Raw genomic sequence first — 20285 nt, 5'->3', positions numbered from 1 at the left:
CCAACACTCCAGAAAAGGTCAGAAACAGCCTTGGCCAAATCCACTCGCTGCTACCAGTGTAAGAGGAAAGTGGAGGACAGCCCTTAGAATGAGAAGGAGGAGTAGTGGCAGGGAGGGGCTCTGAGCAGGAAGCTGTAGGGGAACCTCAGTGCAAGGAAGGAGAGGCAGATAAGAATAGTAGGCAAGGAGAGGTCCAGCACCTACAGATTCACCACTCTTTTTGACTGCCAGCCACCAACATAGACTGGAATGTTAAGTCAGTGGCAGCAGCAATCAAATTTCTTTTATTGTGAGGCAGGAAAAAAAATGGAAGAACATTCAAAAGGCATGAATAATAGAAAGCCTCACAAACCTAACAACAGTATTCAACATGCTAGCAAAAATATAAACAGCAACATCCTAACATCCTGTTATATTCCAGTCTAAATTATGACTATGCAGGTTGGAACAAATCAGCCTCCAGGTTAACTTATTGAAGTTACCAGTTTTCTCTCTCAATTCATTCTAAATAAACCATGTATTTTTCTTTAATGAGTGGCTGGCTATTCATTGCACAAACACTAGTGCTGTGTGCTCTGAATCCTGGAGCTTCAGGTGAGGTTTGTGTCACCTATTATGCCCAGTGAGTTGGCCCCTTAATTTTAGGCAGCCAGCTAAATATAATGGTAATAACCAAATTAGTGTTTATACCTCACATTAAAATTTCCATCTTTTGTCAGTTAACTGTGTGCTGGTATAAACTATCCATGAAGGGCTATTATGTAATCTATATTAAAACAGCACTAAAATTTATGGAGACCATTATTCATTATGCAATTACTGTAAACACGGAGATCTAACTTACCATCACGGGTCACCTCTACCACATACAGTCCTTCTTCTGAACCAATTGCTATTCTATCTCGATCTAAACAAGAGGGAAAGGAAAAACCAGAGATAGGAATCCAAGTACGTATAACGTTAACTTTAAAACTACGCTTGTTCTCTTTGAAAGACATTGGAAAATGTTCAAAAAACAATAGCTGTAATAGCCTTGCAGAAAATACCTTTAAAATAGTTTTATGTGATGTAAGTTTATGCTTTATTTGAGATAAAGAACACAATGTGTTAACTATTCTGCTCAAGAAAATAAGCAAAACAATAAGTACAACCAAATGGTATAGGGCTTTTCTTTAACCACCCTTTTTTCTCCCCTAGTGAAATCAAAATTATGTAAGTGCTTCTTACTGCAAACAGAGTTAGTATTTTGAAGGGAAAATTAAGATTAGCATTTTAAAAAATGTTTCAAGCCATCAAACTTCTATGGGAAAAGATTCAGCCGAGGAATTTATTTAAGGTGTCAGCACATTCAAAATTGTAGTTCACCTTAAAGTTACAGCAGTGCACACAGTTAAATGTAAGGTTAAGGGGGACATACCTACAATAGCAGCAGCTAAACTTGTTTTAATAAGAGGCAGTGTACTGTCATAGGCTTCTTGTGGAATATGTACAACTTGGTTTTTAAGTCTGTTTTTGTGCAGGATAGATTGCAACCCCTCCAGGATTCCAACCCATTTTCTCTTTTCATTCTCATTTTCTGTCAGGATTAGTAGTGAACAGGTCTTTGAAGGGAAGCCTAAGAGAGAAGCTGTCACCTTAACAGCCAGAGAAAACAAAATTAACACCTATGCAACAAACACACTCTCTATATAAAGCAGGGGTAGCCAAACTCTTTTTTGTGACTCTTTTACAGTTAAAATTTGGCTCACAGAGCCCCCCTCCCAACCCCAGTCTCTGCCTACCAGAGCTTGGGGCTTCTCCCCTGCAGCAGGGTGGTGGTGCTAGGTGCTTCTGCCAGAGATGATTGGTGCCCGTTGAGTGTGCGCATCTTGGGGGGCACAATCTAAAGGTTCCCCCCAACAGCTTGAGTCACCCTCTCGGGCATGCCCCTCCTCTTATTCTCACCGGCCTCTACCTGCAGCTCCCAGTTGTTAGTTCCACGCGCAGGGAGAGGCATTGGCAAACAGCTGGGAGTTGCAGGGAGGGGTTACTGCTTTAGCTCTGTGGGGAGAAGCAGCAGCAAAAGCAGTGGCTCTCTGCAGCTCTCAGCTGTTTGCTGCTGCCTCTCCCCACAAGCAGCTCACTGGCTCCAGCAGCTGCCATGCAGTGAGGGGGCCTGACCACACCATGTGACCAAGTGGCACCAGAAAACCCTGGGAAAAATCGGGGGGAGGGAGGGGAAATGTGACCCCGCCTCACGCCTGCAGAGGTTGAAGCCCCAAGCCCTGGCAGGCGCACGCCAACTCTCCAACTTCTGAAGATTGTCGTATGTGGCTTGGAGGATCAGTAAGTTTGGCCACCCTGATACTATACAAAAACAGAATTTTACTTATAAGAGTTCTATAAGTATCAGCTTCAAGATGTATGTAAATGGTATATAACATAGTATGCATCTTACATGCTACACGGAGCACCATCATAACTACTTTTTCAAACAATGCCGTCTACAGTGATAATATTCAGGGCTTTCACACATTTAGTTAATGAATTTTGATCCATAGATATGAACCCTCCCCGCAAAAAATCTACATTCTATTCCCCAAATGATCTATTTTAAGGCATGCTAGTAATGGAAACTTGTCTTTCCTGTACTGGAATCACAGTAGCATACAATAATTCTTCCTGAAAAACAAACCTTTAATTCTCAATTGATTTCTATTGAAAAATGAATCCTTTTTGTACATTGAAAAAGATGCATTTAAATTGCTATGAACTATACTGAACTTCCACAATTTTGTTGCTTACTGGTATACAGTATTTACAATATATATACCTGGACTGAAGGAATAAGTAACTCATTTCTGGATGAAAAGTTATGGGAGCCGAGTCTCCAGCCCGGACATCTATATTGCAATTTTATAGCCCCGCAGCTTGAGCCCTGTGAGCCCAGGTCAGCTAACGTGGGCCAGCCATTGGTGTTTTATTGCAGTGTAGACATACCCCGAGGGCCCACGGCCAGGTCCTCTGTATTGTTGGCAGAAATGACCACAGACTCAAATTTGTGGGGTTCCGAAATCATGCCCACATTAGAACCTAGGTTAGAGACTAGTTTTCCTTTTGAGAAGTTTCAGCCACTAGTTATCCAAAATTTCCCCCAAAATCCGCTACCCTCCAACTGCAAAGATGCTACTCATTACTTTGCTAGGGCATCTGCTTGTCAGGATCAAAATAAAAGCTGTCTTTCAGCCACTACAATGGATGCCACAGACATGGCAGAAAAAGACGGTATTTACCAGTAACTGGAGGTTCTTAGAGATATGCAGTCCCTATTTGTATTCCACACGTGGGTGCGCATGCACGCCATGCGCCTGAGTCTGGAAGTGGTTCTTAGCAGTGTCCATTGACCTGCATGCATGCAGTGCATCCCCTTGTGCTTGCAGCTGAGGGTATAGAAAGCAGTTTGGGTTGATGCCTCTCCAGTCTCCCTCTTACCATTGTGCAGTCCAGTGCACAGCAGAGGGGACGGAGGGTGGATAGTGTAAAACAAAGAGGGACCATATATATCAAATAACCTCCTGTTACTGGTAAGTAACCTCCTATCCTTCTTCGAGTGATGGTCCCTATATGTATTCCACATGTGGGTGATTTGTGAGCAATGGCTGGTGTGGAGACGGGTGCAAGGATGTGACAGGAAGTGCAGTCTGCAGTACAGCTTGGCCCACAGCTGCATCTGTAGCCACCTCTTGTGCAATGGCGTAGTGGGTTGTGAACGTGTGGACAGAGTGCCAGGTTGTTGCATGACAGATGTCTTGCCATGAGACATTTGCGAGGCAGGCTGATGTGGCTGCTTGTGCTTGCGTAGGGTGCGCTGTGACTATCAGGTGGGGTAAGTTGGATTGTGTGTTGCAGATGCATCTGGAGATTCATTGGGAGGAGAGGGCTTGGCTCTTGGATTGTTTGGCCATGGCCACAAATAACTTCAGTGATGTGTGAAATAAGCGAGTCCTGTGGAGGTAGAATGCTATTGCATGATGGACATCGAGGAAGTGCAGGACTTTGTCCATGTGGGAAGCATGTGGTTTGGGGTGGAAAAGTGGTAAGTGGATGCACTGATTTAGGTGGAACTCGAACACTACCTTTGGGAGGAATTTAGGGTGTAGTCATGAGGACGCTTTGTCCTTGTGGAACACAGTGGGGGAAGGGGGAGGGAGGAGGAGGAGAGAAAGGCACTGAGCACAGCCTGTGGACCGGTATAGAGCTGAGGGCGAGACCTGACATTTTGAGAGCAAGAAGGTAGTCAAAGATGATTAGTATAGATGTCGCACAAAGTGGGTAGTGATTGTGGTGAGCCCATAACATGAAGCATCTTCAGTTAGCTCGGTAGTAGGCCCTGGTGGCTGCTCTCCTGCTCTGGTTGAGCACGTGGTGTACCAGGGTGGAGCATGCCGTTACCCTCGAGCTCCATCCACTTACCAGGCCATGAGGTGAAGATGGGCAGGACCGAGATGCCGGATCCGGCCCTTATCTTGTGTGAGGAGATCCAGGGTGCTTGGAGGCAGAGCGGTGTGTGTGTGTGGAGAGTCTGAGGAGGTCTGTGAACCAGAACCGACGGGGCCAGAAAGGGGCTATGAGTACCACAGTGATCCAGTCTTAGCAGATCTTGCAGAGCACATGTGGTAGGAGGGGAATGGAGGGAAAAGGTATAGCGGAGGTCCCCTGTCGGGAGAGGAGGCGGGTGTCGCCTTGCAAGTTCTCCCCTATTGTTCCCCTGCAACAATAAAGGGGCAGCTTTTGACTCACGAGTGGCAAAAAGTTCGGACCGAGAGGTGCCCCATTTGTCAAAAGAGGTACCACGCATGGTGTCGTGCATCTCCCACTTGTGACTGAGGTAGAGAGTCTGGCTGAGGGCGTTGGCCAGGGAATTCTGGGTGCCTGGGAGATGCATGGCTTGGTGCTTGATGAACCAGTTCCAAAAGGTGGATGGACTCAGAGCAGAGGGAGAGAGACTTGGCGCTGCCCTGCTTGTTGATGTACACAACCATCGCAATGTTGTCAAAGAGAACAGTTTAATGTGGGGAGACTGGATGAGCAGCAGAATGCTTGATATGAGAAATGGACTGCCCACGGTTCTAGCACGTTTATGTGCATCCTGGCTTCCCATGACATCCACATTCCCTGGGCTGTGTGACGGTCCAGGTGAGCTCTCCAACCTGCCAGGAAGATGTTTGTTGTGATGGCAGCCATTGAGAGGGAGGGACGAAGGGAGTGCGACCATGACCTTTGAAGGATTGGTCCACCATGTGTGGGAGGCCAGCGCTGTCTGGGGAACTATGATCCTGACCTGCATATGGTCCGTGTTGGGTCTGTAGACAGAGAGGAGCCACATCTGGAGGCAATGCATGTGCAGATGTGTGTGCGGTGTTACATAGGTGCAGACTGCCATATGGCCAAGGAGAGAGAGACAGTGGCAGACCGCTTGCGATAATGGTTGTCAGTGTTGCAAATCGGAACCTGCCAGAAGAATGGCCCTTGCCATGCTGGAGTCGAGCTGTGCTCCAATAAAGTGGACTATCTGTGTAGGTATCGACACAGATTTTTCTTCATTGATGGAAATACCTAGAGATGCCAGAAGAATGTAAAGGGTAAGGATGACGGGGGTGACTTCTTGTTGCGTTAACATCACAAGGAGCCAGTCGTCTAGGCAGAAATACATCGAGTAGCTGAGGCACTGCATTTGGACAGCCACCAGGGCAAAGACTTTGTGAACATTTGCAGAGCCGTTGCTATGGTGAAAGGGAGGACCTGGAATTGGTAGTGATGGTGCCCTATCGGAAAATGGAGAAACTTGCAGTGGGTTGGGTGAATGTCCACATGGAAGCAGGCATCCTTCATGCCAAGAGCCGCAAACCAGGCTCCCTTGGGGAGGGATGGGATAATCATATAGAATTTGAACTTTCTGATAAAGGTGTTCAACACCTGAAGATCGAGAATGGGGTGGTGCCCTCCCCTCCCCTCTTCAGGATGAGGAAGTATGGGGAGCAGAAGCCTCACCCTGTGTAGTGAGGTGGGACATGCTCTATGGCTCCCTTGAGGAGGAGAGCATTCACATGCGTTGATGAGAAGGGACTCCAAGGGGGCCAATGATTGGGGGGTGGGAGGGTGCAGATGTGGCGGGAATGAGAGAAATTTTATGCAGTGTCCATGCTGGATGATCTCCAGTACCCAACCGTCCATGGTGGTCTTGCCCCAATTGTGGGCAAATAGGGCAAAATCGCTCCCTAAGACAATATGGGGTGCCCTAAGTGGCATGGGGGAGGTTCATGGGTCTCGACTGCCACGTCAAAACTGAGGTCTTGGCTCCCTTGACTATCTTTTCCTGAGCACCATTAGGGACAGGTCTAGCTCCTAGGGAAATGTTTTCTAATAGGCCTGGGAAAGGAATCTTTTTGGATATTGCCCTTGAACCAGAGAGTATAACTAACTGATTGTGGAAATCAAATAACTCAGAAAATAGCTCTTTTTTTTATTTTTAGGTCAAATTCCTCCTTGTCTTCCTTTCTGACTGAGGAATGAGATATTTTTTTTCTGCTCTTCTCCACTGTGGCCAGTACCGTGTTCTTATTGGGAGACACTGTGGTGGTAAGTTTTTCCCCTTCTGAGCCAGACACAGGGGCGGCTCCAGGCCCCAGCACGCCAAGCACATGCTTGAGGCAGCATGCGGCTCTGATGGACCTCCCGCAGGCGTGCCTGTGGAGGGTCCGCTGGTCCCACGGTTTCGGTGGAGCATCCGCAGGCACGTCTGCGGGAGGTCCACCGGAGCTGCGGGACCGGAGACTGGCAGAGTGCCCCCTGCGGCGTGACACCGTGCTTGGGGCGGCGAAATGGCTAGAGCCGCCCCTGGCCAGACAGAGCACAGAGTTTACGGAATACAGACTCAGGCAAGACCATTCTGTGTGTTTTGCATGTCTGGATCTCATTAAGCACGCTGCACAGCCTGACTTCCATATTCAAAAGATCGCTCCTCACATCCCGCAAGAAGCAGCTACTCACTGCACTGAGAAGAGGGGAGCGGGCAGAAAATTAATTTTAAAAGTCGGAAGGAAGTGTAAGAAAAAAAAGTAAGAAAGGAGAAAAAACAGTAAATACAGGTGCAAATTCTCTCTGAAGAAAATATCCCCTCTAAGAGGCTAAAAAAGCTGCAGGAGCACTTAAGCTGCCTCCGCTGCCTCTCCGACACAGAACATTCACAGCTTTGCTTAGGGGATGGGAACAAGTGATTGGGATTGCCTGCTCTTTTACTCCTGTGCTCCATGGATATGGGACTCCATCTTAATGGACAGGATCACAGAGATATACTTGGAGAAATTGTTTTCAGATGTAAAACTCAAGAGATTAAAAGCAATGAATATTTTTTGTCTTTAAAACAATCTGTTTAGTACAAAGTCCTTAGATGACCAAATAAACACATTAAAGGTGAACTGAGAACCAAGGAAAGTTATTTCTTCCCTTTATTGATCTTCTAGAATATATAAATATGATTGTTAAATGGTTTTAAAAAAGTATTCCTTATGTGGTTTTTACATTAGGCAATCAGAACTACTGACGAGGAAGGGATGCTTCAAGTGGAAGTCTGGCAAGCCACAGCTCAGGTTTCACCCTGCAATGTCACCATGCAAGTCCCTAAGATTGTTGGGGATACAATCTTAGCAAAGAGAAGAAAACCAGGATCTGATCATTCCAATGTAAAAACCAAAACCACTTATTTTTAAAATAAAGGAAACTATTTAAACATGACAATTTTATAGCTCATAAAGAGCACACAAACAAATCTTTTGCATTTCATGGTTCACCTTTAAGAAGAATACCATAACCCTTGCCACGACCTTTAGAAACTCCTTTTAACATGTTATGTGAGATACTTCTGCAAACTGATAAATATCGTATTGTGCATTAAATGGTAATTGGGAACTGTAAGCATGTATATGGATAACAATTGACAATGAAAATACAACACTAATATTTAACATGCTTTTTTCTAAGACAGAGCAAATTAAAAACAGTCATACCCTGAATATACAAGGGATGTCTTTACGGGTTGCATGTATGACATCTGATGCTAGGACAGAGTTCACACAAAAATCTTCATCTCTGGTAAGAAAATGAAAAATATAATCACTAACAGGCTAACATAACTTAGAGAAATCACCTCAAGTGAGTGCCAACTATCACTATTATTTGTATTGTGGTAGCATCCTACAGGCCACAATTAGGATTGGTGCTCCATTGTGCTAGGAACTGTATGCACACAAAGAAAAGAAAAGATAGTCCTTGTCCCAAAGAGTTTACAATTTTAGGCCCAGATCCTGCAATTTACAGCAGGGCCTGCTGCATCTGTGGGGGTCCACTGAAGTCAATGGGCTCCAGGCATGCTCAACGGTCTACTGGGATGTCAGTGATTGATTAGGACTATTACCCTAATGATTTGGAGAGAGTTAGTTGCTCTTTGAAGCCCAAGAAGACATTAGAAATATAAACAATTCACACTTAAGAGTGTAACAAGGTAAGAACATTTGCAGAGCCTATATTTGAAGGATTAAGCAACATCTCGCCTGTTTGCTGGATTAAAATAAGGGCATATTTAGATTTTCAAAACAGCTAGTTTCCCACTTTTTGTGATCGTAGAAATGAACAGTGTAAATCACAACAAACTCATGTACTTTAGATGGTGTCCTTCTACAAAGGGATTGTCTATACTGGGATTTTTAACTGCATTGTAAATGTAAGCAGACACCATTATTTGCTACTACCATAGTTAAACATAACCAGGAACAAACCTTGGTGCCCTGTCTACACAATAACTTACAACTGTATTGCTCAACTTGTGTTAAAACACAACTAAAAATTTCAGTGTAGATAAGCCCAAAGAGGCTACCTTTCACCAAAGGATAAAGCACAAGGCTGCTAGGAGCAATGTCTGGCTGAGCTGCCTCAGGCAATCTACTAATGTGAATGTTATTTGCAGTGCCTCACATTTCTACTCTTGAACGCTATAGATTGTCACATGCCCAGGAGATCATCAGTGTCAACGCTCAAAACAGAATTACTGAGAGGAAAGAGCTGAGTATCTGTCACCTATGGCACTGGGCCTTATTGGAGGGGATCATTCATCAAGGTAGTTGTGTAAGCAGATTCTACACTAAAGAAAGGCATAAAGGTGTTTAACATTACAGGATGTGCTACTTAATCAAGAGAAATTTTATTTTAGTTTATTGGGTAAAAAATGGAGAGAAACAACCCGCTTGTTGTAGGAAAAAGTCTCCTGTGCTTAAAAGAAAACAGTTAAATGTAAAAAACATGACCTCTGTAATCAATAGAGTCAGGGAGTGCTGGGGTAATCTACAGTCTAAATTGGCAAGCTCAAAGCTTCCTGGAGAACTGCTTTAATGTACTCAGTTTTTCCAAGGTTCCTGAAATTGCTAGCTGTGTGTTACCTATGATTTGCTTGGTTGGGATAGCGCTTTCCCTGTTCACAGCCTGCACATCCCCTGTGCCCTACTTTATCTTGACTAGTTTCCCCAAGACACACATCAAACTCTAGGAGAGCACACTAACATTATGTGATTTCAAAGAAAATGAAGTGTCACACCACTTCTTACTGCTTAAATTAACCTTAAGTCCACGTATAGGAGGCATAAATCATTTCAGAACAGAGCTCTTATGTTACAAGAGATTCTTATGTACTGCTTACAGAGGCACTTGATGTAGGGAAAAATAATGGAAGTTTTCTAACTACCATGGCAACACAAACCTGAGATCCAACACCTGACTTGCAACAACTCCAGGCTGGGTGGATTTTCCTTCAGGCACATCATATAGAAATAGTTTGCAGTCACAGACAACTGCATAGGCCCTCTGCCACCCCTTCTTAACTCCTGTAGGCTTTGGAACCTGCATGTAAATAATGGATCGTTCATTATATGTAAAAATGGTTATACAGACATAAGGAGAGGGAATTTAGAAAGGCATGGCAACTCACATTTGAGTCAAGGGAACCTGAACACCAAATTTTGGTTATATTTAAAATTGGTGGAAAAGTGTCACTGTACATGAAATTTCAAGAATAGCAGAACATTTCTTTATGAAGTTCCCCCATTCTTTGTCCAGGTTTAATAAATACTTTCAACTTTTCAAGTGGTAAACCCAGGACATGTCTTTTCAGAGATTCCACAGATGCCAAATTGGTGACCGAGTTTACTTTTTATCCTACATTTCTCTCGGCCATAGCAAGAATTCTTTTTCCCCTCAAAGAAGGTTTTTCTTTTTTATGTTTGTGGCAATTTCAGCAGCCAACTTCTAGTCCACCAAGTAAAACCACCTGTTTCTCAAGGATTAGCATTAAGGGCATTAGTGTGAATTGTACACAATCCCAGGGTGTTAGCACAATCTGGGGATGGAGTTAAACATAGTTAGGGTTTCCAGCTACAATACAAGACCAAACAGCATGTGCCATTTAAGTTTGCAGTTATACTGAAGAAAAATATCACTCATGTCCAAGGTCAAAAGATTCTTACCTTAACATAACCTTTGTACGCCATTCCTATCCCTCTTTGCACATCTACTCCGAGAGGCCTTTTGGCTTGCTCAGGGGGTATAGGACAGACTTGAGGCGCACTGTCCTTGCAGGAAACATGGCATGCAAATGAACACACTGAGAACAAAAAAAAGATCTATAATGAAATCATGTTATGAAGATGAATTCATTTTAATAGGTGATACACATTTTCTACTCTTGGAATCAGGAAACCAATGAATTCAGTTGAAATTGCCTGCAAAACATACATACAGATGCTCCCTGACTTACGCAAGCGCTCTGTTCCCGAACGCCTTGCACAAGTCGAATTTTGCGTAAGTTGGGAATAATTTTTTGGTTAGATGGCTGAACATTCAGAACGGTTTAACTGACTCACCATCACAGGCATAGCCTTGTCGAACTAATCCCACCATGAGAGATGTGCAGTGACTGCACTGAGTAGGGCTTGAAAAGGACTTGATATTGAGTTGGTGAGCTTTAGGCTGAAAGATAAATTCAGGATAAAATAAAGCTACATAAGGCGGACCAATCAACTCCAATCTCCATAAAATATGTTTATCTTTTCTTTATGTTATTAGCAGAAGGGAATTACAAAATACTGCTTTCTTGTAACTAACTGCAACTTGTCAGAAGTCCTGCAAGATGGAACTTTCTCTCAAAGACATGTTGTATATTCTTTTATTTCCAATTTAACAAAGACACACCCATGTGAACAGCAGAAACAGATCGGTATTTTAGTACAAATAAAAAACCCAAATCTACTAACTAATCCGAAATAATGTTTTCTCACCTCTGACAAAACTAAAGACTTAAATAATAATTATGTAGGAATATGAATTAAAAAATAGGCTTACAAATAAACAGCAAAGAAAAAACCTAGACAGGACAAACCCAAACATATGGATGGCTAATTTATATAAAGCATGTATTTTCTTTAGTTCTTACAAATAAGGTGAACAAGGTCCCCCTACCTTTGGTACAGCTAGAGAAATGGACTGAATGGTAGGGGAGGGAACAGCAGGCATCCTCTGAAGCCGTATTGGTTCCTGAATCACAAAAAACTGCAGTTGAGCAAAATGAGGCTTCAATAATTTGTTTTTACAATTGGGGTGTTATTAAAAATTTGCCATCATCAGTAAGCGTTTACATTTTAGAATGTATTGCCATTCCTGATTTACTGTGAATGAATTACATCTTAAAGCACTCATAGGAAAGCCTGCATAATAACAAACAAGCAGCAGTACAAAAATGGGTATGAAAATGGAGTACATCAACATACATAGAGACTGGGGAAAGGTTCCACCTGCAATTGTTCTCAAAGCCTGTGTGCTTATAACAATGACACATGGTCTGCAAATAAGCAAACACTCAAGATTGGAGTAAGCCTCTTCATGGTGAGTAATGTCTGTGATATACATTTATAACAAACCAGATGTGCTTAAAGACTTAAGTGAATTACTCTGAATAATAAAATACCAGCTGCCTTACTTCTTGCTGCTGTTCTGTAGTCATAACAGAAGTGGATGGTGAGACTTCTGGTTTAGGACCTTGTGTTTCCTGCTCGCTAATAGAACTTGTCTGCAAAAAATGTTAGCAAACAAATTAGATTAATACTATAGATCTGAAGTAGTGTTCTTGCATCAGCACAAAATAAATCCTAGAGTGGTTACAATTAACAACTCAGAGCAAAAAAAAAAGTTTGTGAAGCACAACATTAAGAGCACTGCTAACGTCTATAAATGCTATGTAACGTCTGTTTCAAAAAACAAACAAAAACAAAAAAAACAACCCAGACCCACTAAATGACAGCAAAACTGTGGAAATGGAAGTTTAATATTTTAAAAATTCCCAAATGGTAGGTGGCATAGTAGCCATAAACATCAGCCTCCTTCTCCCTGAAATCCAAGGAGGACCCTTCATAACATACTTGGACTCCACCAATCACATCTTTGAATGTTGCTCCTACGTTCTTGTACGCTGGTATGAGAGGAAGCCAGGCTTCTTGGACAACAAGCCATGAAATATTTACTACAGTAGGATTTTTACAATGCAGAGCAGCCACTGATCCAAGCATAAGGTTCTTAAAGTGACTTCATCCAATTTATTTTTAGTATTTAAAAAAATATTTCAAGAATGTTATAGATAGAATTTTGTTACCATTTGGAATTCTAACAATAATTACAACACATTTCACTAATACTAGAAACTAATACCATCACACATCCTCTATTAAATACATATTTACAATAACTACTACTAATTGCCAGCACAAGGGGTAGTGTGCTATAATTCTAGAGTTAAAACAGCTGGGGTGGGGGGGGGGGAAATTAGGATATTATATTATTGTACTCTGTGGACATTGGGAAGATTATGATTAGCAAACATCAGATTAAACTTTATAAAATATAATGTAATTAGTAGTAAAGGCCGTTGAGTAAGTGTCATACTCATTCCTCAGCTACTTTAGATTGGAAGATAACTGACAGTTACACTAGATATGTATCGACATTTTGTTATATGCTGATTGGTAGTGCTAGACTGAGGAATATAAAATAAACATGAAATTGTATCACTTTGTTTTACACAAGATGTTACCATGGTAAATAAGATTCAACTTTAGCCATGATTGTATTGTCAAAAGTATCTTAAATTGTCAGCCTGCATGGAGGTTTAAAAAAAACAAACCAACTATTTCTATTTAGTGGGTTAATTTGTAGTAAAAAGTTATTAAGGAAGAAAAAAAATCCACTAGTTTTAGGATGCCAGTTTTACAAATAGGTCATAAATTAAGGAGACAAATGTATCAGCAAGAACTTACTTCTTCCCAAAAGGCTAGCAGAGAAGACGTAGACGAGGAAGAAAGAGAATCCTTTGTTGTAACAGATATGAGGGATAAAAAGGATCACTTATCACCCATAAGAAACTTCATAGGGATTATTAGTAGGCTAATTAAATGAATGTTTAATGCAGCAAACTGATATTTACACAAACCAAAAAACCCAGGAAGATCAGGGGGCGGTATAAGTGTACCTTCAAAAAGTTAATGGAAATTTTGTTAATCAAAATATTCAGACTTCTAACTGTAATTCGTTAGAAAGTGATACTCAACTTTCCTTAGCACTTATTTATTTATGGCGGGATATATGACATGGCCTTTTGGTTTATTATGCATTTGATTTTTTAAGCCCTAAACTTTGTAATATATTTGATTTCAATTATAAAAACAATGATTCAACCTTTATTCATACAAAGTGCTTTAAAATCTCATTTACTGACTAAGTAATGTCAATTTGCTTTAAATGAGAAACTATCAAGGTCAGTAGACCTAAGAACACTCACCCTGGCAGCAGCATGTTTCATATGCTTTTCATCTATTCCTTTTTTAAAGGAATGTCTGGGGAGTGGCAGTGGAATAGTATACAGAATGACCTGCTGTGTTAATAGTAAATAAACTAGCACAAAGATACTATAATAGGAAATAGCGCACACATTCAAGGTTCATGTATTGCACATCTCACAGCATGATCCTGTCTTCTTGGCAACAGCAACAATGTGAGAAATATATAGAAAGCACAGTAATCAAATGATAACACCATCTAGATACAAATATCTAGATAGGTAGACCAGGATTTAATCCCAACCAGTATAACTGCACCCCTCTATTTTACACTATCAGACTTCTTATGATTTTCATTTTTAACTCTGTTTAAAATGTTATATAAAACATGTCCAGAAACATATTAAGGATCAAGAGTTCATAAAGTAAGGAAATGTGATTCACTGCAGTAATTAACAGCTGTTTCCTCAGGGGATGTACAAACTTTACGCACCAAAGCCACACTTTGTATGATTAACTTTCTAAAGAAAATCAGAGGGTGTGTCATGACAAAGCTGAGCTACAGTCCAACAAAAACCTTGGAAAAGTCTTATTTGGCCTAGACCAACAGGCTGGGTCTTCTGCATCTCTGAAACTCTTTCCAGTTCCATCTAGTCTAACCTCCACACTGAAGCCCAACTCTAGAGGCAACAATTTCACATACTAGATGGGTCACCCTTTGGAGCTCATCAATGCATTTAATCAGCCGGTTTGTCAGCAGATGCAACCATGTAACCAGCAGCTGTACGTGCTGCCCTTAGTTCAACTTTTAACGTGAAGCTTGTTCCGAAAGAGTGAATGCGTTATTTATCCAGTAGAAGTTCTCAGACATTTTCATATCCTGGTTCTTTTGATTACCTTAAAGTGGGGTTTTGCAACTATTTCAAAAAGTTATTGCTTTCTCTACTAATGCCTAGCTACATGACATCTGTTATAGGGCAATGTGCATTTGCTACATACTTTTAATTCATCTTGCATATTTCATACTCATTTGTCAGAACCTAATTTATTGCATATTACCCATGAATAAACTTTAATTCAAAATCCCCATGACACATTTTTTGTAGTCACTTGATGTAAAAACTCACTCTAAAAGTCAGATCGCGTGCAAGAGGTGAAGTGTTGAAATATTCAAAAATTGAATCTTGAAAGTCTGGAAGTTTGAGACCTGAAAGAAAATAATCAGCTGATTTAGCTCAAAGAAAACACTACAGATAATAAGCTCAAAATTAATTCTAATACTAACTTTAGTTACCTGTATCTGTTCTGTATTTTTCTTCCAGCTTTTTCTTCAATCCCTCCATTTCTTCCAACAGTTCCTGATTTTTTGCTTCAGATTTCTTCAGCTGACTAGAACATGAAAACCATGAAGTATTTGAAATGCAAGAAATTTACTGCATAATTTCATATTCTTGTTTTTAATGGCAGTAGTCCCCATTTTGCCTCTTAGCTTTGGCAACACCTACCTTCTTTTTAAGGCAGATCATTTCCCCCAGCCCATCATTCCTGTGAATTACAATTTCACTACCATGCTAGATTGAGAGTTCTTTAGGTTATCTGCATCTCTCCCTGTGATGTTGCAGGTGGTAGCTAACTGATGATAATCTCTGGGTAGGATGATCTTCCCTCCCCCATACCACCATCATCTCTCCAACTGCTCTAAGAAAAGGGATTTCTGATTCTACTCCTAGAACCCATTTCTCCTGCATGGCAAAGACCCACACATTACAATCAATCCACTCATTTGGGCATGATGCTTTATCTTAAAAATTACTTCAAGAAATCTTTAAAATTTTTAAACAAAGTTCGGGAAGAAACCTGTAATAGACCACATCATTTTCCGTCAGGGTGTAAGATTCTTGGCATAAAGAAGGGTAAATTAAAAAGTGTTTGTTATTTGAACAGGTAGCTAAGAGTGGCACATTAAGGGTAACTCAGCATGTTAAGATGAATAAGACTGCAGGCTTCAGTAATTTATTACCTCTCAAAGGATATGTTTGCATCTTTAACCTTTCGTAACTCTTCTTGAATTAGCTGTTTGGCACGTATTTCTGCATCCAGAGCAGACTGCAGTTCCAGCCTTGCTGACATATCCAGCTTCTGACTGCGTCGCAGTTTCCAAAGTGGATCCTATTGGAGTAAGTTATCATACATTAACATCAACTCTCTAAAGTAATTTTCCTCCTTTGTTCACAAATACAAAGAGAACACAGAACCTCTGATCCCCCCAGTTATCTTAATTTAAAATCAAATACTAACACTTTCACTGTTATGATGAAAGAGTTTAAATGGACACTGTCAAAACTGGCCCAATATTTAAATTTTATAAAACTGGCTTTTATAAAAAGCCACGACCAATGAAAGTGTTCAGTCAGTTCATCTGCAGTGACTGAAACCCAAACCCTGCAACACTAAAAACTTGAAAATGAAAATGACTATGAACAAAGGTGAAAGTGACTTCACTTATTTTCATTGTCCAGGCTGAGAGAAAAGTAAAAGTACAGTGAAACTGGAGTTTTAGAATATTCACAATCAATCAACGGTGCGTTATTACTGACATAGGTACAAATTTCTGTTTGTTTACAACAAAAGGCTTTTAAGTTGTTAGCGCCTCTTTGAGAAACCTAAAGACAATACACCTCTACCCCGATATAACGCGACCTGATATAACACGAATTCGGATATAACATGGTAAAGCAGTGTTCGGGGGGGGGGGGGGGGGGGAGAGAGGGGGCTGCGCACTCCAGCTGATCAAAGCAAGTTTGATATAACGCAATTTCACCTATAAAGGAGTACGATTTTTTGGCTCCCGGGGACAGCGTTATATCGGGGTAGAGGTGTATATGTATTTTTTAATCTTGTTGTACATTATATACTAATTTAAGATATGGATTAGTTCCTCTGCATTTTATTACCAGAAAATGGTATTTTTGATTTTCTAAGAAAGATAATTTTTCAAGGGTTTTTTTTTAATTATAGAGGTTCTCAAACATTTTCATAATGTGGACTGTATCTTAATAGATATGGTCTCATGGACACCTAACCACCCACTCAAGATCATAAAACCGTATAACATTCCCATGGCAACTGCAGCAATTTCTTACACTGAAACAGAATATTAAAAAATATATTTTTTGCTCTCTAATGAAGTTTAGCAGCTGAGACAAATGAAAGCAACACCATTTTAACATACTGCTGACCTGGGGAGAGCTGAAAGTGCTCCAAAGAATCTCAGTAGGCCAAGAACCACAATTTGAAAGGCAAGGCCTTATTTCATTTCCATATATACCTGAAGTCTGCTCCAAACACATGATTATTAATTTAGAGCAAATTTGCTAAAGTCTATGAAACCAGCCTTGTTATAGTATGTCATCCGCTTTTTATATTTTGACAGTAGGCAAAAAGCAAATGGTCATTGTCTGCCGTAAATTTGCCATTTCCTCCTCTTGCGCTCGTCTTCACTTAGGGTTAGTTTGCACTTCACTCTCTACCCCAAGCAAGCGAGGGGTGGTGCACAGCTGTGCTGCCTCAGGAGTAGATCAGGAAGAAAATTACAAGCCACAATTTGCTCTCTTGCTTCCCACTTACTCTGAAGTGGAGGGGAAAAGGGGATGTAATTTGTTACTAGCATGGCGGAGACTGGGAAGCATGAGGGCATTGCCCCTCCAAATACAGAAGTCAAACTATGCCTACAGTTACCAGTATAAACCGGTAGCAGGTTACTTTCCCCTTGTGTGCTGGCAGGTGTGTTGGGTGAGTAGAGGCCTCATGAAGATGCTTTCCTTCCCCATTCTTGGACTTACCAGGTGCTAAGGACAAGAGAGAATTTTGCCCTTAGGACTGTAACCTTTCCTAGGCAGGGGCTCCTTTCTTTAAGACTGCTAGGCAAAACTATGAAATATAAATTAATGTAACTAGCTGCTTAACATTTTCCCATAAGGAAAACTTTCTTCCTGATCCCAGATGTTGATCATCTTATGCCATGCAGCATGAAGAATGAAACCCTTGTAGTTTTATTACTACTACTGTCAGGGCAAATGGCTATTATTCATTTGTGTCAAAACCTTTTGGGGTATGGTACATTAAAATTATTCCCTTTTATTTCTTTTAGAAGTGTTTATTTTATTGACTCTTCCCTTTAATCTTATTTTAAGGCATAGTTTGCAATTAACGGCAGATATTAGCAACAAGCAAAATACAGGATTTTATCAAATTCGGATTGTGAGACAGAGAGACCCCTGGGCAAAGGTGCCCTGTTCTTCGCAATCAGCTCTCACCTCAGACCTGACAAACTCACTACAGCAAACATGTCTTATTTATCCATAAGCCACAACAAGTAAGGTATCTACAGAAAGCTCGTAACTTGCCATGACTCAATCACTGAGAAATGTACGGATGGATGTTATTAAAGGAACAATGAGTGTTGTAAGCAAGACATGGGAAGTAATTCTTCTGCTCTACTCTGTGCTGATTAGGCCTCAACTGGAGTAGTGTGTCCAGTTCTGGGCGCCACATTTCAGGAAAGATGTGGACAAATTGGAGAAAGTCTATAGGAGAGCAACAAAAATCATTAAAGGTCTAGAAAACATGACCTATGAGAGAACATGGAAAATTGGGTTTGTTTAGTCTGGAGAACAGAAGACTATGTGGGGACATGATAACAGTTTTCAAGTACATAAAAGGTTGTTACAAGGAGAAGGGGAAAAAATTGTTTTCCTTACGTGTCTGAGGATACAACAAGAATCAATGGGCTTAAACTGCAGTAAGGGAGGTTTAGGTTGGACATTAGGAAAATCTTCCTAACCGTCAGGGTGGTTAAGCACTGGAATAAATTGCCTAGAGAGGTTGTGGAATCTGTGACATCGCAGGTTTTTAGGAGCAGGTTAGACAAACATATGTCAGGGATGGTCAGCAATTCTCAAACTTATTTAATTGTGCCCTCCTGCTTTGTAGTAGTAATTTACATCCCCCTGGCACACAAGAACATATACCAATAAAAACCCCATGAAACTCATGAAATATTAAACACAGTAAGTCATTGATTCAAACCGAGCTAACGATCCATTGTAATAAGAGCAAAAGCAAAACTGTGATTGCAGTCAATGCTTACAATTAGATGTCCACACCATGTCGTAGCAAATTGATTAACATACAGATGGCAATGACTTTATAACGCTAGGCAAGCTTAACAGAAATCCATCAAAATGCACCGCCCCATCTGAAGACCTGATACGTCTGGAGGAATCAGCTTTGCTAATTATTTATTGCTGTGGGTAAAATGTGGGCAGTGTTTTTTGTCTAACGCTTCTCACGACCCCTCCCACCCCCCAGTTTAAGAACCTCCTGTCTAGATAATACATAGTCCTGCCATGAGCACAGGGGACTGAACTAGATGACCTCTTGAGGTCCCTTCCAGTGCTGTGATTCTATGATAAATCAGTCACCACAAGGTAATGTGTCTCAGTGATGATCTATTCAAGCAAGAGGGAGTTGTCACTTCTCTCTAGTTAGCTGACAAGGTAATGCAGGGTTTCATTGTCTACCTTTGCACATCCCAGAAAAGTCAATGGGGAAAACACCAGACACTACAAATCACCAAAACCATTTAAAGGTAGAAAAGACACTCTACAACAAGGCAGGGGTTCGCCCGGCCTGTGAGCAGAAACAAATGGCTGGTTTCAGTATATCAGAATAGGGAAAAAACACTATTCACTCACTGAGGAAAACCCTGGCAGAATGAGGGTTCTTTCATGAAAATTTGAACCCTGGTTCTTGAGAAACCAGCCAGCTCTGCAACAGATGGAACTTTGGTGAGAAAAATCTACTTTATTATATAGGAAAGGAAACTATTCATAAGTGCAAACTCAGGTTCACGTTTTATGATTTTGTTTTATATTGTAACCACTTGTTTCCATCACTCTCTTGTTTCTAGTTAAATCTTTATTCTTATTTAAATAAATCGACTTTTATCATAAGTGGTCACAAGTGCTGTGTGGTTCAAGGTAAAACTGGTAAACTGGGGTACGCTGCACCTTTGGGTGCAGAGGATTTGGAATTTCTGTGAGTAGTCAGTGTCAGGGGCTGCATATCACAGGGGAGTGATTCAAAGAGATTCGGTGCACCTATTGTTAACCTGCCTGGGGAAGGAAGGGCTGGCATAAGCACAGAGGAGAGAGTGGCTGAAAGGCTGGCAGTGTCAGGGAGCTGACACTGCACTACTACAAGACTCCTCCTCTCTAGAGAAGACGGTAACAAGGTGACTCTCAGGCCTGGATATCGCAAGAACTGTCACAGTGGTGTAACCGGGATTCACACACAATGGGGCAAAGTAGACAGGAT

At 41.2% G+C, this 20285-nt stretch overlaps 1 protein-coding gene across 3 annotated transcripts in view; it reads right to left on the bottom strand.

The window, feature by feature from the left end:
• Window positions 1-20285, bottom strand: part of CDC42BPB (CDC42 binding protein kinase beta) — a 121302-nt gene that overhangs the window by 12439 nt on the left and 88578 nt on the right. For 2 of the 3 annotated variants that reach the window (XM_045013795.1, XM_045013794.1), the window contains exons 19-29: window positions 15928-16076; window positions 15202-15296; window positions 15035-15114; window positions 12059-12148; window positions 11542-11616; window positions 10947-11052; window positions 10551-10687; window positions 9788-9927; window positions 8046-8127; window positions 1418-1634; window positions 845-907 (exon numbers count right to left, since the gene is read on the bottom strand). In XM_045013795.1, coding sequence (XP_044869730.1) covers window positions 845-907; window positions 1418-1634; window positions 8046-8127; window positions 9788-9927; window positions 10551-10687; window positions 10947-11052; window positions 11542-11616; window positions 12059-12148; window positions 15035-15114; window positions 15202-15296; window positions 15928-16076 — 1234 coding nt within the window. The remainder of the gene's footprint in view (window positions 1-844; window positions 908-1417; window positions 1635-8045; window positions 8128-9787; window positions 9928-10550; window positions 10688-10946; window positions 11053-11541; window positions 11617-12058; window positions 12149-15034; window positions 15115-15201; window positions 15297-15927; window positions 16077-20285) is intronic. The other variant, XM_045013796.1, reaches the window with a different exon arrangement.

This window comes from Mauremys mutica, chromosome 4, assembly GCF_020497125.1.
Source record: "Mauremys mutica isolate MM-2020 ecotype Southern chromosome 4, ASM2049712v1, whole genome shotgun sequence".
NCBI classification, from domain to species: Eukaryota; Metazoa; Chordata; order Testudines; family Geoemydidae; genus Mauremys; species Mauremys mutica.
Note: the sequence above shows the minus strand (reverse complement) of the source record. Positions and strands in the feature narration are given on the sequence as shown.